The 18,055-nt window shown below is 38.3% G+C and overlaps 1 protein-coding gene across 3 annotated transcripts in view; it reads left to right on the top strand.

Moving 5' to 3' along the window:
• The window catches only part of ANO10 (anoctamin 10), a 227,894-nt gene that overhangs the window by 21,611 nt on the left and 188,228 nt on the right, over positions 1-18,055 (top strand). For 2 of the 3 annotated variants that reach the window (XM_038570266.1, XM_038570264.1), the window contains exons 5-8: positions 11,043-11,162; positions 13,949-14,518; positions 15,918-15,973; positions 17,614-17,688. In XM_038570266.1, the coding sequence (XP_038426194.1) occupies positions 11,043-11,162; positions 13,949-14,518; positions 15,918-15,973; positions 17,614-17,688 (821 nt within the window). The remainder of the gene's footprint in view (positions 1-11,042; positions 11,163-13,948; positions 14,519-15,917; positions 15,974-17,613; positions 17,689-18,055) is intronic. The other variant, XM_038570265.1, reaches the window with a different exon arrangement.

The following is an 18,055-nucleotide window of genomic DNA, read 5'->3' on the forward strand; positions in this document are numbered from 1 at the left end:
ATCACTGGGTACATCAGCATATATATATATATATTTTTATATATATACATACATACACATACATATACACATACATAGACATGCACATGTATGTACATATATATAGGCACATAGGGACAGTTTTTATATTAAGCAGGAATATAAAAATGTATTTTGAAAACACAGGTTATTTCTAGAAGCAGTTTTTTCCTTATTGAGACACAATCATATGTGACTACTGGAGTCCAGTAGGACCTGGGAGAGTGTGCTGGGGCATGGTGGCAGCTATAGGGGGCAAAGAGGCACCCCATCTTCATTGTGCTGACCTTTGCTTCCTGTGGGTACTCTGTGTGCTCATCATCCCTTTGCTGGGTTGGAGGCAGTGTGACCTCCACATAGGCACTGAGAGGAGTCATGAGAGAGACTTTTGTTTTTGCTTTTGAAGTAAACATGTGCCACTGGCCAAAGACAGAAGCAGTACTGTCTTAGTATTGTTATTGCGTTATTTAATGTAGAGGTCTTCCTATAAGCCAGGTTAGTTCTCATTTCCCTTAAATTTGATTTTGCTTTGTTTGGCTAATCATTAAATGGCCATAATCATAATAATCCTAGGATGTGACAACAGATCATTCAGCCATTCAGCATGTTTAAAGGAGGGAATCTTGTTTTAGGTTGTTTAGTTTTATTTTGTAATGAAAATATAGTTGACATATAATATGACTTATTTCAAGTATACAGTATAGTGACTGGACATTTATATACTTTATAAAATGATGACCATTATAAGCCTAGTTACCATCTGTCACCATAGGAAGTTATTACAATATTCTTGACTATATATTCCCTATGATACCTAATTTTATAACTGCAAGTTTGTGTACCTTAGCTCCTTTCACCTATTTCTCCCATCCCTCCATCCCTTTCCCCTCTGGCAACCACCAGTAGTTTGTTCTCTGCATTTATAAGTCTATTTCTATTTTGTTTATTTGTTTTGCTTTTTTTTTTTTTTTTTTTGAGGACGAGTATAAGTGGTAGGGGGAGTGAGAGAGGGAGAGAATCTTAAGCAGGCTACACACCCAGTGCAGAGCTGGATGCAGGGCTCAATCTCATGGTCCTGAGATCATGAGAGCCTAAATCAAGAGTGAGATGCTTAACAGCCTTCTGGGTGCCCCTGTTTTGCTTTTTAGATTCCACAAATGAGTAAAATCATATAGTATCTCTCTTTCTCTTGATTTATTTCGCTTAATGTAATATTCTAGCTCTATCTGTGTTGTTGCAAATGGCAAGATTTCATTCTTTTTTTGTGGTTGAGTAACATTCCATTGTATGTATGTTTCTATATTATGTTTTCTTTATCCATTCATCTGTGAGTAGACATTAGGTTTATTCCATATCTTGGCTATTGTAGATCATGCTGCAATGAACATAGACGTGCAGATATCTTTTCAAATAAGTGTTTTCATTTTCTTCAAGTAAATACCCAGAAATGGAATTGCTGGATTGTATGAAATTCGTATTTCAATTTTTTGAGGAAATTTGATAATTGTTTTCTGTGGTGGCTGCACCAATTTACATTCTCACCAGCAGTGCTTGAGGGTTCCTTTTTTTCTACATCCTTACCAACTCTTGTTATTTTTGTCTTTTTGATATTAGCTAATCTGACACATGTGAGGCAATATGTCATTATAGTTTTGATTTGCATTTCCCTGGTGACTAGTGATATTGAGCATTTTTTTCATGTCTGTTGACCTTGTTTGTCTTCTCTGGGAAAATATCTCTGCCCATTTTTAATCAGATTGTTTTGTTTGTTTGTTTGCTGAATTGTATGAGTTCTTTATATATTTTGGATATTAACACATTATCAGATATAGAACTTGCAAATATCTTCTCCCATTCAGTAGTTTGCCTTTTCATTTTCTTGATGGTTTCCTTTATTAGTTTGATATAGACTAAATAGTTTATTTTTGCTTATGTTGCCCTTGCCTGAGGAGACAGAACCAAAAACATATTGCTAAGAATAATGTCCAGGAGTTTACTGCTTGTATCCTTTTTAGAAGTTATATAATTTCGGGTCTTACATTTAAGTCTTTAATCCATTTTTTAAAAAGATTTATTTATTCATGAGAGACACAGAGAGAGAGGCAGAGACCTAGGCAGAGGGAGAAGCAGGCTCCTTGCAAGGAGCCTGACGTGGGACTGGATCCCTGGACTCTAGGATCACACCCTGAGCTGAAGGCAGACGCTCAACCGCTGAGCCACCCAGGTGTCCTGTCTTTAATCCATTTTGAATTTATTTTTGTATCTGGTGGAAGAAATTGATCCATTTTCATTTTATTTTTGCATGTAGCTGACCAGTTTTCCCAACACCGTTTGTAGAAGAGACTGTCATCTTGCCTCCTTTGTCATAGATTTACTGACCATATATGCATGGCTTTATCCTGACTCTCTTTACTGTTCCATAGATCTAAATGTCTGTCTTTGTGCCAGGTACCATACTGCTTTGATTTTTATAGCTTTGTGGTATCATTTGAAATCTGGAAACATGATACCTCCAGCTTTGTTTGTATTTCTTAAGATGGCTTGGGTTATTCAGGGTCTTTTGTGGTTCCCTACAAATGTTAGGATTGTTTGTTCTAGTTCTGTGAAAAATGCCATTGATATTTTGATAGGGATCACATTGAATTTGTAGATTTCTTTGGCTAGTATCAACATTTTAGCAATATTAATTCTTCCATTTCATGAGCATGGTATATCTTCGTTTATTTGTGTATCTTCAGTTTCTTCTCTCAGTGACCTAAACAATTTCACCTCCTTGGTTAAAGTAATCCTATGTATTTTGTTCTTTTTGATGCAATTATAAGTGGAATTGTTTTCTTAATTTCTCTTTATAATATTTTGCTACTAGTACATAGAAACATAGTAGATTTCTATTAATTTTATATTACTCAGCTTTATGAATAAATGAACTGGATTCATTTAATCTAATAGGTTTTTTGATGGATTCTTTAGGTTTTTCTATATATAATATTATGATATCTGCAAATAATGACGGTTTTACTTCCTCCTTACCAAATTGAATGCCTCTTATGCCTTTTTGCTGTCTAATTGTTGCAGCTAGGACTTCTAACACTACGTTGAATAAAGGTGGTGAGAGTGGACATCCTTGTCTTGTTCCTAATCTTGAATGTGATGTTTTCTGTGTTTTTTGTCACACGTGGCCTTTATTATGTTGAGGTATGTTCCCTCTATACCCATTTTGTTGAGAGTTTTTATAAATGGATTTGAGTTTTGTCAAATACTTTTTCTGCATCTGTTGAGATGATCATATGATTTTTATCCTTCATTTTGTGAATGTGGTATATTACATTGATTTGAGGATATTGAACCATCCTCACATCCCTGGAATAAATTCCACTTGATTATGATGTGTGATCCTTTTAATGTATTAATGAATTTGATTGCTTATATTTTGTTGAGGATTTTTGCCTCTATGTTCATCAGTAATACTGGCCTATAATTTTTTTTCTTTGATAGAATCTTTGGTTTTGCTATCAGGGTAAATGCTTGCCTTGTAAAATGAATTTGGAAGCCTCTATTTCTCTTCAAATTTTTAGAATAGTTTGAGAAAGATAGGCATTAATTCTTCTTTAAATGTTTGGTAGAGAGGTGCCTGGGTGGCTCAGTTGGTTCAGCGTCTGACTCTGGATTTCAGGTCAAGGTCATGATCTCAGGGTCGTGAAATTGGGCCCCTCATTGGGCTCACACTCACTGCAGAGTCTGCTTGAGATTCTTCTTCCCCTGCCCCTCCCCCTGCTCACACTCTCTAAATAAGTAAGTAAATAAATCTTAAGAAGAATGGTCGGATTCACCTGTGAAGCTGACTTGTTCTAGGCTTTTCTTTATTGGAAGTTTTTTGATTACTGATTCAGTTTCATTATTAGTAATCAGTCTGTTCAGATTTTCTCTTTCTTCCTATTTCAGTTTTCCCCTGAGGATTCAGTGTTTCCAGGAATTTACTGGTTTCTTCTAGGTTGTCCAGTTTGTTGGCATATAAAACTGTGGGTAGTAAGTAGTCTGTTAAAATCCTTTGTATTTTTGTGATGTCGGTTGTAGCTTCTCTTCTTTCATTTCTAATTTTATTTGGTTCCTCTTACTTCCATCTCTCCCTCCTTTGTTTCTTCTTCTTTTTTTTTTGATGAGTCTTGTTTATCAATTTTGTTTATCTTTTTGAAGAACCAGCTACTAGTTTCATTTATCTTTTCTATTATTTTTAAAGTCTCTATTTCATTTATTTCTACTTTGATCTTTATCATTTCCATCCTATTAACTTTGGATTTTGTTCTTTTTTTTTTTTTTTTTTCAGTTTATTTAGGTGTAAGGTTAGATTGTCTATTTGAGATTTTTCTTGTTTCTTGAGGTAGGCCTCTATTGTGATAAACTTCCTTCTTACAGCTGCTTTTCCAGAGTCTCATTGATTTTGGAACATTGTGTTTCCATTTTCATTTGTCTGGAGGTTTTGTTTTTTTCTTTTTTAATTTACTCATTGATCCATTCGTTGTTTATTAGTGTGTTGTTTAGCTTCTGTGTGTATGTTTTTTAAATTTTTTTCTCATAGTTGATTTATAGTTTTATACCATTGTGATCAGAAAAGATGCTTGATAATGATTACAGTCTTCTTGTTTGTTGAAACTTGTTTTGTTCCCTAACATAGGATTTATCCTGTTGAATGTTACATGTGGACTTCAAAAGAATGTGTGTTCTGCTGGTTTTGGATGGAATTTTAATATATCAGTTAGTCCACCTGGTCTAATGTATCATTTAAGACCACTGATTTTTTTAAACTGATTTTCTGCCTAGATAATCTATCCGTTGATGTAAATGGGGCATGAAAGTCCCCTACTATTATTGTATTATAGTCAGTTTCTCTGTATTTGGCTCTTAATATATGCTTTTTTTATTTAAGTGCTCCTTAAAGTATAGTATTATGGTATTAAGTACCTATGTTGGATGCATAGGTATTTATAATTGTTATATCTTCTTGTTGGATTGATTTTTTTATTATATGTAGGTCCCCTTTGTTATACAGTCTTTGTTTTCAGTCTATTTTGTCTGATATAAGTATTGCTACTCTAGCTTGCTTGTCATTTTCAGTTTCATGGACTGTCTTTTCTCATCCCTTCACTTTTAGTCTGTGTGTATCTTTAAGTCTGAAGTGAGTCTCTTTTAGACAGCATATAGAGAAGTCTTGTTTATTTACCCATTCAGTTGCTCTGTATCTTTTGGATACACTTGGAACACTTTGTCCATTTATATTTATATTGGTAGGTATGGACTTACTGCCATTTTGTTAATTATTTTTTGGTTATTTTTGTAGTTTTTCTGTGTTCCTTCTCTTGCTTACTTCCTTTGTGGTTTGATGATTTTCTTCAGTGTTATGTGTGAATTCTTTTCTTTTTAATTTTGTGGATCTACTATAGGTTTTTGGTTTGTGATTACCATGAGGTTCACATATAATACCCTATGTATGTAGCAGTGTGTTTTAAGGTGATGGTTACCTAAGTTTGAGCAAATCCTAAAAGCACTGCATTTTTTACTCTCCCCCCTACCCTGTTTTGTGTTTTTTTTGTCATCATATTTCACATCTTTTTATTTTTTTATTTTCCCATAATTAACTATTGTAGATATTACTTTTGTCTTTTAACCTTCATACTAGTTGTGTAAATGATTGATCTACCACTTTTACTGTATGTTCACTGTTAGTTAGATTTTTTTCTTTCAAAAATTTCTTCTAGTTATGGCCTTTTCTTTTCCACTTAAAGAAGCCCCTTAACATTTCCTGTAAAGCAGGTCTAGTGGCAGTGAACTCTTTTGTCTGGGAAACTCTATCTTTACTTCAATTCTGAATGATAACCTTGCTGGGTAGACTGTTCCTCTTTATGAGTTTTTACTTTCAGCACTTTGAATATATTGTGCCATTCCATTCTGACCTGCAAAGTTTGCCAAAAAAAATCAGCTGATAGTATTTTTTTTTAAATTTTTATTTATTTATGATAGTCACAGAGAGAGAGAGAGGCAGAGACACAGGCAGAGGGAGAAGCAGGCTCCATGCACCGGGAGCCCGATGTGGGATTCGGTCCCGGGTCTCCAGGATCGCGCCCTAGGCCAAAGGCATGTGCCAAACCGCTGCGCCACCCAGGGATCCCTCAGCTGATAGTATTATAGGTGTTCCCATGTATGTAACTAGTTGCTTGACTCCTGCTTCTTTTAATATTTTCTCTTTAATTTTTGACATTATTTTGTATCTTGGGATGAACCTCTTTGGGTTCATATTGTTTGGGGTTTTACTTATTTATTTATGAGAGAGAGAGAGAGAGAGAGAGAGAGAGAGAATGGGGCACAGAGACACAGGCAGAGGGAGAAGCAGGCTCCATGCAGGAAGCCCAATGTGGGACTGAATCCCAGGTTTCCAGGATCACACCCTGGGCTGAAGGCAGCACTAAACCACTGAGCCACCCAGGCTGCCATGGGGCTTTCTTTCCTTTTTGGACCTGGATGTCTGTTTTCTAGTCTGTCTGCTGTAACTTCCTTAAATAAGTTTTCTGCTCCTTTCTCTTTCTCTTCTCTCTCTCTTTTTTTAATTAATTAATTAATTAATTTTCTTTCTCTTCTCATTCTGGGACCTTTATAATGCAAATGTCAGTACCATTGATGCTGTCCTTAAAGTTTCTTAAACTATCCTCAGTTTTTGAAATTCTTTTTTCTTTTTGCCATTCAGCTAGGGTCACTTTCATTACCCTGTTTACCAGATTGCTGATCCATTCTTCTGTATCTACTAATCTGCTGTTGATTCTTAGTGTATTTTTCAATTCAGTTATTGTATTCTTCAGCTCTGATTAGTTCTTGTTTGATATTTTTTGACCCTTTCTTGAAGTTCTTGCTGTCTTCATCAATTCTTAACCTGAGTTTGGTGAGCATCTTCATGACCATTACTTGGAACTCTTTATCAGGTAGATTGTTTATCTCTTTTTCATTTAGTTCTTTTTCTGAGGTTTGTCTTGTTCTTTCATTTGGAACATATTTTTCTGTTTTTTCATCTTGGCTCTCTGTGTATGTTTGTGCATATTAGGTATATCAGCTACATCTCCTGGTCTTGAAGGAGTGGCTTTTTGTAGGTGGACTGTGAGACCCAGAAGTGCATTCCTCCACTGGTCAGCAAAATCAGGAGCTCCAGGATAGTCCTTTGTGTGTTCCCTTCTGTTTTGGGTCAGCCACAGCTGTTGTGGGCTCATGGTGGATGGGAGCCCCTTTGGGGGAGCATCAGTTAAGGCAGAGGTGGCCTGGTGGGTGTGGTGGGGTGGAGGTGCCTTCCAGGGTAGGGAGAGTTAAGCAGGGCAATTCTGTAGGGGAATACCAGGGTGGGGCTACCAGTGCTAGCAAGTAGGTGCAGAATGTCAGGACTATTTCTCACCAGTACTAAGCCAGCTAGGTAGGGTGAGAACAATGGCATCTGCTAGTGCTTCTGTTCCTGGGGAATTTCCTGCAGTTGCCTGTACCTCTGGCATGTGCTAGTATATCTCCTTCGTATATGGCCCTGGTGCTTTTCAAACTGGTGCCTCTGCACTAGGTCTTAGGGTGAGTATGTAGATGGGTGTTTTAAAAGTAGCATCTTGGGAACCTGGGTGGCTCAGTGGTTGGGCGTCTACCTTCAGCGCAGGTTGTGATCCCGGGGTCCTGGGATTGAGTCCTGCATCCGGCTCCCCACAAGGAGCCTACTTCTCCTTTTGCCTGTGTCTCTGCTTCTGTGTGTGTGTGTGTGTGTGTGTGTGTGTGTGTGTGTGTGATGAATAAATAAATAAAATCTTTAAAAAAAAAGTAGCATCTTGGTTTTCTATAGCCCTCTGGCTTTCTTGGGATTAAGCTGTGCTGATTTTCAATACCAGACATTTTGAGGCCCAGTGCAGGTCCCCAGGGCAAGGTTGTCCCATGTGGGGCTTGAACTGCTCACTCCATAGGGAGTGCTATCTCTCCCACTTGTGGGATGCCATGCTGAGGGGGTGGTCCTGATCAGACTGCTTCTCTGCCCCTCCTGTGCTTCCTGTGCTTATTCTTTCTAGCCATTAAAGAGCCATTCTGTTAGTGTTTAGGTCATTCTCAGAGTTGTTATTTGTGTAGCTGTAGCCTTAGTGTGTCTGGGAAGAGGTGAGCTCAGGATCCTCCAGTCTGCTACCTCGATACTCCTGGGAAGCAGTTGTTTCTTAAATAGGCATGCACAGCATCATATTTTCCTTTGAAGGTAAGGGTCATTATAATTGCATTCTTAGCTGACAAGAGAAAGTTAAAGGATCAAAGAAAAAGATCTGTTTTTAGATGCTGAAATTGGAACCATACTTTTGGCGTTGATGGTGAAGAAAAGCTGCGTGATTTAGAACTTGAGTTTTTATATTCTCTGAGTTCCTTGGTTCACAGTCCTATTTTTAGAAGTAGCTGGTTATTATGCCTGCCTAGAGAGTCATCTATAGTAGAATGCAGTCAGTTTTTTAGAAAGAACTTAGACATAGTAAAATAATTTAGACATTGTTAGTTCAAAGTTGTATAACTTGATACAGTAATTGAAAAGGATAGTAATGGAAGAAAGAATACATTACAGCTGTGCATCTTCAAATACGATTTAAGAATCAGAGCAGCTGTGGGTGACCAACATTGACTCATGTGAGCTGAAGAAAAATCCACTGAAACACTTCAGAATAAAAATAATAAAAAATGGATTTGATAGCATCAGTGGCTAATATAACTTTTAAACCATGTACCTTTTCCCTCCTAACTACTGATATTTTGACTGTATGCTTTTTTGAGTCATTAGGGATTTCATAGCATCCATAGCTTTTCAAGACTTTTTAGAAAATATTTATTTATTTATTTTTAGAGAAAGAGAGCACAAGAGCAGGGGGAGGCAGAGGGAGAGGAAGAGGGAGACTCCAGCGGACTCCCTGCTGAGCATGGAGCCTGACCCAGGGCTCAGTCTCAGAACCCTCAGATCAGGACCTGAGCCGAAACCAAGAGTCAGATGCTCAACCAACTGAGCCATTCAGGTGCCCCTTTAAGACATTTTTGTAACTTCTGTGTGAAATATAACTATAAGAATCATCTATTAAGAATTTTTCTTTCAGACTCAGACTTTTTCCTATGGTTGGTATCACATATCTCCTGTTTATCATTCTTTGTTCATTTCTAAGAAGTTAGCTTTACTTTTAATTTTATTATTATTTATTTTTAGAGAGGGAAGGGACAGGGGCAGAGGGAGTGGGAGAAAGGGAAACTTAAGCAAGCCCCACACCTGGTTTGGAGCCTGATAAGGGCTTGATCTCATGACCCTGAGATCATGACTTGAGCCAGAATCAAGAGTCAGATGCCACCCAGGCACCCCTGCTTTACTTTTAAATTACTCCAGAGTTTATGATAGAGCATCTGTCTTGAGAATACCGTCTCTCTTTGTTATTTGTAGTATTTCTACACTGAAAACTTAAAACATGTTTTTCTTCAATGCTGTAGACATTCCTTTATAATCTTTCTTGAGGGGCTTGTTTATTATGCTCATCACTTGTCTTTTGTGACAAGCTAGATAGAAAATAAGAGAGGCAGCCCTTGGAAGAGGTGAGCTTATAAACCTTAAGAGCTCAAACCTTATCAGTGGATGAAAACAGCAAGGCATCTTTTCTTTACGCAAATTCCATCTTATTACCTATATTCTTTAGTTAGAGACTCTACTAGGAACTTGTGTAGAAAGTAGTCCATCTCCTCACATATGGCACAAGGCACTGCATCAGAGCTCCCCACATCTGCTGAACACACTTCCTGCTAAGACCTGAAAACCTGCCCACACAGTGAGTCATTCTAAATAGTTATGGAGAGAGAATGCCGTTTTCACTTATTATTACCAGGGGATATTGTCTTTGCTTAAATTCATTTGTCTCTTTCTAATATGTGCATGAGTGATAAAATCATACCAGTCACCTGACTGCTGAAAGTTTGATTTCATTTGATTTTGATATTTGCTGTTTGTAAACATAAGCCTTTGTTACAGATTAGAAAAGATGAAAATGATTTTGTAAGTATTCAGTATCATCAAGCATGAAAGGAACTGAACACTGTCTTCTTACCTTCACTGCAGTGGGATGACAGGTCAAATCTTTCTAGGGGCAGTTTTATAATAGGTGTTCTAATTTAAAAAAATATGCTCTTGGGCCTAGCAATTCTAAGTGTGTTTGAGGAAATAGTGGGCAGCTGGAAAAAGATACACGTATAAGAATTTTAACATTTGTTTGATTATTTTAGAGAGAGCAAGCATTCACTCATATGTGTGCCACAGGGGGAGGAACAGAGGGAGAGAATCTTAAGCAGACTCCCAACTAAGTATGGAGCCTGATGCAGGGCTTGATCCCATGACTCTGAGATCATGATCTGAACTAAAACCAAGGGTTGGTGACTGACTGAGCCACCCAGGCACCCTGAATTTTAACATTTATAATAGCAAAAAAGTGGGGAGGGGACAAGTATTTTTCAGTAGAGGATTAAATTTATAGCACTTCACACAAGGGAATATTATGATACTGTTAGAAAGGACATTTCATGTTTATATGTATTGGCATGGAAAAACATTCATTATACACCACTACATGAGAAAAGATTACAGAACAATGTGTACAGGACAATCCTACTTTTGTTTTTATAATACATATTTATGAATGTATGTTTTGAAGTCTGGTTTTACACAAAATTGCTGTTTATAGTGGTTATTTTTTGTGAGAGGTTCTCTCCAGTTCTAATTTGTTCACTTCTTTATGGTTTAAAATTTTACATAAACTTGTATTGCCTTCATAAAGAAAATAGTTAAGATATTTACATTGTGGAGAACAAAAGAATATATGCCTTTAGAATAGGCAATATACCACTGATCTTTGTGTAGCACTCCTTCCTTATTGGGCTGCCCTTATAGCGTTTGAAGAAGTATGTCATGAGCGATCTCAAATCCATTTCATCTAGTTGGGCACATTTTCCCTCCGCAGTGAGAAGACTGCTCACCTCTGGCATCGTGATTCAGGTGTTCCCATTGCATGATAATGAAGCCCTGAAGAAGCTTGAGGACAGCTGGTATACTCGGTTTACTTTAAAGTATCAGCCCCTAGGTATGTGTCAATACCTGTTCTTGTAGAGGAAAGGAAGAATTAATAAGTCATGATTCAGCAGTGGTGTTTTCTCTCTTGGCTAGACATTTAACACAGCTGGACAGGGCTCACCAGCTGCAGGGAGACCAAAATTGGGATTGGATAAGATGAATTACATGACCTATTTAGTAATTTTTTAAAAAGGTTTTATTTATTCATGAGAGACGCATAGAGAGAGAAGCAGAGATATAGGCAGAGGGAGAAGGAGACTCCATGCAAAGAGCTCAACGGGGTACTTGATCCCGGATCCTGGGATCACGCCAAAGGCAGATGCTCAACCGCTGAGCCACCCAGGCATCCCTAGTAATTTATTTCTAATACCATTTCAAATGGACTGAATTACAAGCTTTCACTAAATTTCACCAACACAGGCAATGGTCCCTGGTCAGAGTTGGAATAGAACAGACTTTTTAAGAATTTCATTTGACTGTGAATATTTTGTCTTTGAAAATTTCTGTTTCTTTAGAACTAATAATTTGAATGGATTGAGCTATGCTCATTTTTAGGGCCTAAACATCTTTTGTGGTAGTTTGTAACTATCTTGATGTGTATTACTGAATGTATCCATTTTCTCTGAATACAATTTTAAGAGTATCCATTAATTTCTTTGGTGTGTGTTGAAAATGACTGTACATAAACTGACATCAGTTTGGGTGTTCAGATTTTTTGGCTTAGTTATGATTTTTTTATTTTTTTTAGTTAAGGTTTTTAAGCATAAGGATTATTGAGTTGTTAGATTTGACCATAAGCATTGCTATCAATATTTTTTTAAAGATTTTATTAATTTATTCATGAGAGACAGAGAGAGAGAGAGAGAGGCAGAGACACAGGCAGAGGGAGAAGCAGGCTCCATGCAGGGAGCCCGACGTGGGACTCAATCCCGGGTCTCCAGGGTCACGCCTTGGTCTGAGGGCAAGCGCCAAACTGCTGAGCTAACCAGGCATCCCCTATCATATTGTTTTAAAGATTTTATTTATTTATTCATGAGAATCACAGAGAGAGAGAGACAGAGACATTGGCAGAGGGAGAAGCAGGCTCCATGCAGAAAGGCTGATGTGGGACTAGATCCCAGGACTCTGGGATCATACCTTGAGCCAAAGGCAGATGCTCAGCCACTGAGCCACCCGGGCATCCCTCAGTGTTTCTTTAAAGGGAATTTCTCTTTTGACTTTGTTTAAAGGAATCCCTCTAAAATAATTTTATTTCTATTTCCATTCCTGAAAACGGCTAAATAGTAAACAAGTATATGTTTTTAAGATGAAATTTGAAATTGCATTTTGAATTTTTTTCTTGTATTCTTTGAAAGGAAAAGTTTTTTTTTGATAGTTCTGGGTAATATGCTAATTATTTTGTGTTAAACTTACTGATATTTTTTCACTCCAGTAGCTGCTTAGAAAGTGAGGGGAAAAGTGAGTTGATGGTGAAGGCTGAGCATGGTTGTGGTAGAAGGTGTGAGGTTTTGGGGCAGGCTGGGACTAGGATTGCAGTTGGGGCATGGGCAAATCTTGACCTTCCCCTTGAAATTGGAAGAGGGAGGTCGTGTGATTTGGAGCCCAGGACCACGAGCACCTTTTTTTTTTTCATTGATTAAACATCCTTTAACCTGATTCAGATTTGAGGTGACACCATCCTATCATTTATTTTAATATGTTCGTGTGTTAGAAGAATAAAGATAGGAGAAAATAGCTTATCCTGGTTTACTCTGATGCATCTTTTTAGACTGATCTGACACAATTATCTTAAAGTGTTAACTGCACGTAATAACCAGGAAATAATACCTCATTTCTGCCCCTCCCAAGCTCCTGCATCCCACCCTGGTCCCAGTGCAGGATGCTTTTGCAACCCAGGCACTCACCCAAGTAGATGCAGCTGTCAAAGGATGTAGTGTTGGCGATGCCTTTTGGATTAGCTCATGTTGTGTTCACAGAATATTTAACAGTGATATTACTTGTCCTTTCTTTCGCTCAGTTCTTTTATGAAGGTATAGATAAATGTGACCTGTGGCTGTTCTAGAAGTTAATGTGTAGAATATTGTTTTCTGCTTTTGAATAATTTTTCTTCAGTATATTGAATCATTTGCCATGGTATATTGTTTATCAATATTTATATTTTTGGATAGCAGGAGTGGATACTGTGGACAGGGAGTCTTCTTTGAAAAGAGCGTCTATAACTATGATATTAAAGTGAGAGAAGGATGGAGAACATAAATTAAGCCCCCAAATTAAAATGGCTCATTGGCTATGGCTAAGTTTCAACTAGGATCTTAGAAATTTAGGACAATGGGCAGCCCCGGTGGTGCAGCGGTTTAACGCTGCCTGCAGCCCAGGGCGTAATCCTGGAGACCTGGGATCGAGTCCCATCTCAGGCTCCCTGCATGGAGCCTGTTTCTCCCTCTGCCTGTCTCTGCCTCTCTCTCTCTCTCTCTGTGTCTCTCATGAGTAAATAAATAAAATATTTAAAAAAAAATTTTAGGACAAACCCTAAGCTGAGTTTTTTTGGGAAGAGGGCATCCATCAGATAAGGAAATAAAAAGGAAACAGACCCAGGTCTCTAAGCTGGGACAAATATCAGGCCTGCTAACCGGAAAAGTGGGGTCTTTGTACTGCATAGGAAATGGATTTACCATCGCACACTGGGAAATGAAGGTACTAAATGATCCCCCTTTAACTAAAAAAAATAAGCTTACTTGAAATGGCAAAAGTCTTTGGTAGTCTGTACTTAAGGTCATCTTTTCCCTTTCCTTGTAGACTGTATTCGTGGCTACTTTGGGGAAACAATCGCTCTTTACTTTGGATTTTTGGAATATTTCACTGTTGCCTTAATCCCTATGGCGGTCATTGGGTTACCTTACTATTTGTTTGTGTGGGAAGACTATGACAAGTACGTGATCTTCGCCTCCTTCAACCTGATCTGGTCCACAGTGATCCTGGAAGTGTGGAAGCGTGGCTGTGCCAATATGACCTACAGGTGGGGGACACTCGTTATGAAGAGACAGTTTGAGGAGCCTCGGCCAGGATTCCATGGGGTCCTGGGTATCAATCCCATCACCAGTAGGGAGGAACCTCTCTACCCCAGCTACAAGAGACAACTGCGCATTTACCTGGTCTCTCTGCCGTTTGTGTGCCTCTGTCTCTATTTCTCCTTGTATGTCATGATGATTTACTTTGACATGGAGGCCTGGGCCTTGAGTCTACATGAAAACAGTGGATCTGAGTGGACCAGTGTCCTGTTGTATGTGCCCAGCATCATCTATGCCATTGTGATTGAGATCATGAACCGCCTCTATCGATATGCTGCTGAGTTTCTAACTTCATGGGGTAAGACTTGATGCTTGTATTTATGTCATATTTGCCTATAGGAAGTGTGCTTGTATCATAGGATTCCTATAACGGCTGCTTTGCAAAGCAAGGAGATGTTGCTGTGGGCTCACTATAGAGACATAAGGAGGAATTCATCAGCTTTGAGGGTTCTGATGCTCTCACCTCCTGGTTATCATGGTAGTCATAGAGGAATTTTAGTTACTGTACTCCAGGTGCCCTGCTAACTTTTTGTTCATGGTATCTTATTTTCACCTCCTCAGGACACCATGAAATAGAAGTTACATCACCATTTTAGGGACAAAAACACTGAGGGTTATTAACAAGGTTCAGGCAAATCGTAGAGCCAGGCTAATCCAGACCTTTCTGTGTCTAAAACCTGTAATCTCAATACTATAATTTTGTATTTTTTTTGTTGAGGGTAGAGTAAATTATCTTCAGGTACTTTGGCCAAATGAACTGTGTCTGCTGTCTAGCTGTTTAGAGCACTGAAGCTATTGACCTTAGTGTAGTGGGTAGTCTTCTGTTTGTGGTTAAAGGGGAACTGGTTATAGTTTAAAAATGGTCTTGACAGGCCATTCACTCTTTTTATTCACTCAAACAAGTAAATATGTAATATTCCCCAGAAAGAAGTCTTTGTCTTAATTTTATGCACCATAAAGATGTTTTAAATTATTTTCTTCATTTAACAACTACTATTTACTGAGTGCTCTCCTTGTGTTGAAACTGGAGGAGAGATTTTGTGATGTTTCTTATCCTGACAGTGACCCTGGGGGAGGGCAGTATTGGTGCTGTTTTTGTGGGCAAGGTGGGCTGAGTATCAGGAGACTAAGAGACTTGGCCAGCGATAGGCAGTGGCTGAATAGCTGAGTGGGGGTTCCAGTCCAGGTGAGCCTAACACCATCTCTGGCAGGAGGACACTTCTCTTCAGAATCTTCTTGTTCTTTTGCCCTGATGTCCTAGGGCCTGTCCTCCCATGTCTCCTTTCCCCAGCTGAGGATAGATATTTGAATTGCCCTCTGAGTTAATCCTTGTGAGGCACACACACAGAGGGCTTTATTGCCCTCTTTAGAGGTTGCTGTCAGTTTTATTTATTCAGGGTCTTTTTCTGGATGGCTTTTAGTGGGATCATTTGCCAATACATCCCATATTTCTTTGTTGCAGTAATACTTGAAGAATAATTTCAGAACACAGTGCTCTGCAGTACTGTGGACAATGTGTCCTAAGCCGAGTTTCCTCCTAGGTGCTGTTCAGATGTGTGAGATGGAGCCATGAACCACATTCCGGCATGTTTGCTCACCGATGCTCTCTGCCTCAGTATATCCACCTTTACCCCATGACAGCCTCCCATACTTCTTGCTTATCTAAGAGAAATTTCCTCTCCTTTTTAATATTTTAGAGAATCACAGATTGGAATCTGCCTACCAGAATCATTTAATTCTGAAAGTTTTGGTGGTGAGTAGAGTTTTTATATACAGATCTATTTGGAGATGCCTGGGTGGCTCAGCAGTTGAGTGTCTGCCTTTGGCTCAGGTCATGATCCTGGGGTTCTGGGATTGAGTCCTGCCTCAGGCTCCCTGCATGGAGCCTGCTTCTCCCTCTGCCTGTGTTTCTGCCTCTGTTTCTGCCTCTTTCTCCTCTGTGTCTCTCATGAATAAATAAAATCTTTAAAAAAAACCCCCAAATCTACTTGGATTAGAAAACTTATGTATACTAGTTAATAGGGGTATAAATACGAAGACTGGCTTCTAATTTAAAATATCAGTATATTTGGTATAGGTAGGCAAGGATTGAGTGTGTTTACATATGTGTTCAGTTGTCTTACTGCCTATGTACACATGCTGTTAAGACTTCAAGTACAGAAATTAGTAGTAGAGTCAATTTCTAGTTATTTAACAAACTAACCATGTTATAGACCTGTTTCTGTTCTTTTCCTTTTGGTCACTTCTTTGTTTCACTATTCAACAATTCTGTTCAGTGATGGAGCATTACATTTTTTTTTTTTAATTTTGTGAAAGAGTTTTCCAAAGTCTAAGAGATTCCCAGCATATTTTATTGGCTAGGAGGAAAGAAATGGAGAAAAGGCATAGTGTAACCTACTTGGTATTTGTATATAAGCTCACATACTAGGCTTCTTCCCATTATTATTATAAATAATAAATATCAGCTTGGAAGCCCCTCATTTATCAGGAGGTCACCTCAGCCATTGGGAACATAACTGCGAATTAAGAAAGGTACAGAGAGAGTCCTCTAAACTCTTCACCTGGAGCACAGTCCATGTACCTTACCCCCAAGAAAGGGTTCTAGAGAAACAAGTTTTTGTTACAGTTACAGAAATCATTCTAAGAAGCTTATTTATCTAGTTTTTCAGGTTTTAACTGATAGGAAAGTGTTTAGGTTTCTGGAGGTAGGTAAATTTGTAAAGGCAACAGTGGTAAGGAAGTAACATTTTTCATAAGTAGGTAATAAAAATTCGACAGTTTAGCAATTTGGACATTAGAAAAGGAACAAACAGCCATGTATACCTAAAAAGTCTTTGAAGGCTTCATTCTAGCACTGTGAGGTATTGATATTCAAAATGCTGGTGCTTGCTGTCTGGCTGTCCTAGTATGTCTCCGTGGGGCAGGGGAGTGCCAGGTTTTGCAGGGTGGGATGCACTGTTGGTGAGGACTCCAGAGAGATCCCCTTTGCCAGGTCTGTAGGACTCTTTGAATGAACAGGGGTTGGGGTGAGGTGGGTAGGTAGGGAATGAGCCCATCCAGGCTATCTGGAGTGCTGGTTGAGGATGGAAAAGGCTGGGTGGGCCTTGCTCTTCCTCTTGTGTTAGAATATAGTAGAAATCTGCTAGGCTGGCCTGGAGTCCCAAACCAATTCATCTTCTAGGCTCTAGGCAGCTTTCAGAGTTCTCCTTTGCTTGCCCCTTGTGTTATTTCCAGAGTTTATGGACATGCTTAGTGAGGAGGAATAGGGGAGAAACAAGTCTATGCCATCTTGTTAGGACTGGAAGCTCCCTCAAGACATTTTTTAATGCTATATTTACAATTTTGATAAAGTATTTGTAAACCAGTGTGAAATATTACTCTCTTTTTTGGCAGTTCAACTTTCTGAATTGCTTTGCCTCACTCTTCTACATTGCCTTTGTCTTGAGGGATATGAAGCTGTTGCGTCAGGTGAGTGAATAGCAAAAGGTATGAGTTTTACAGGTTTTAGGGCTACTTTCCTATATTCGGGTAATGTATTTCACATTGTTATTTTTAGATATTAAATGTTACATTTTGTATATCTTGAAGCCATTTCTAAATATAAAACCATTAGCAATTGCACTGTGTATCATACTCAACTGAAAACAAATTAGTTGAAGCTAACCCACTTGCAAAACTAATATAGTAGAAGTAAATAAAATACATAGTTCATCTCAAAGCTTATAAATCAATTCTGATGAAAAAAGTATGTTTCTTTTTTCTTTTTTGAAGTATATTTCTTTTTTTTTTTTTAATTTTTATTTATTTATGATAGTCACAGAGAGAGAGAGAGAGG

The sequence above is a fragment of the Canis lupus genome, chromosome 23 (assembly GCF_011100685.1).
Source record: "Canis lupus familiaris isolate Mischka breed German Shepherd chromosome 23, alternate assembly UU_Cfam_GSD_1.0, whole genome shotgun sequence".
Classification (NCBI taxonomy): domain Eukaryota; kingdom Metazoa; phylum Chordata; class Mammalia; order Carnivora; family Canidae; genus Canis; species Canis lupus.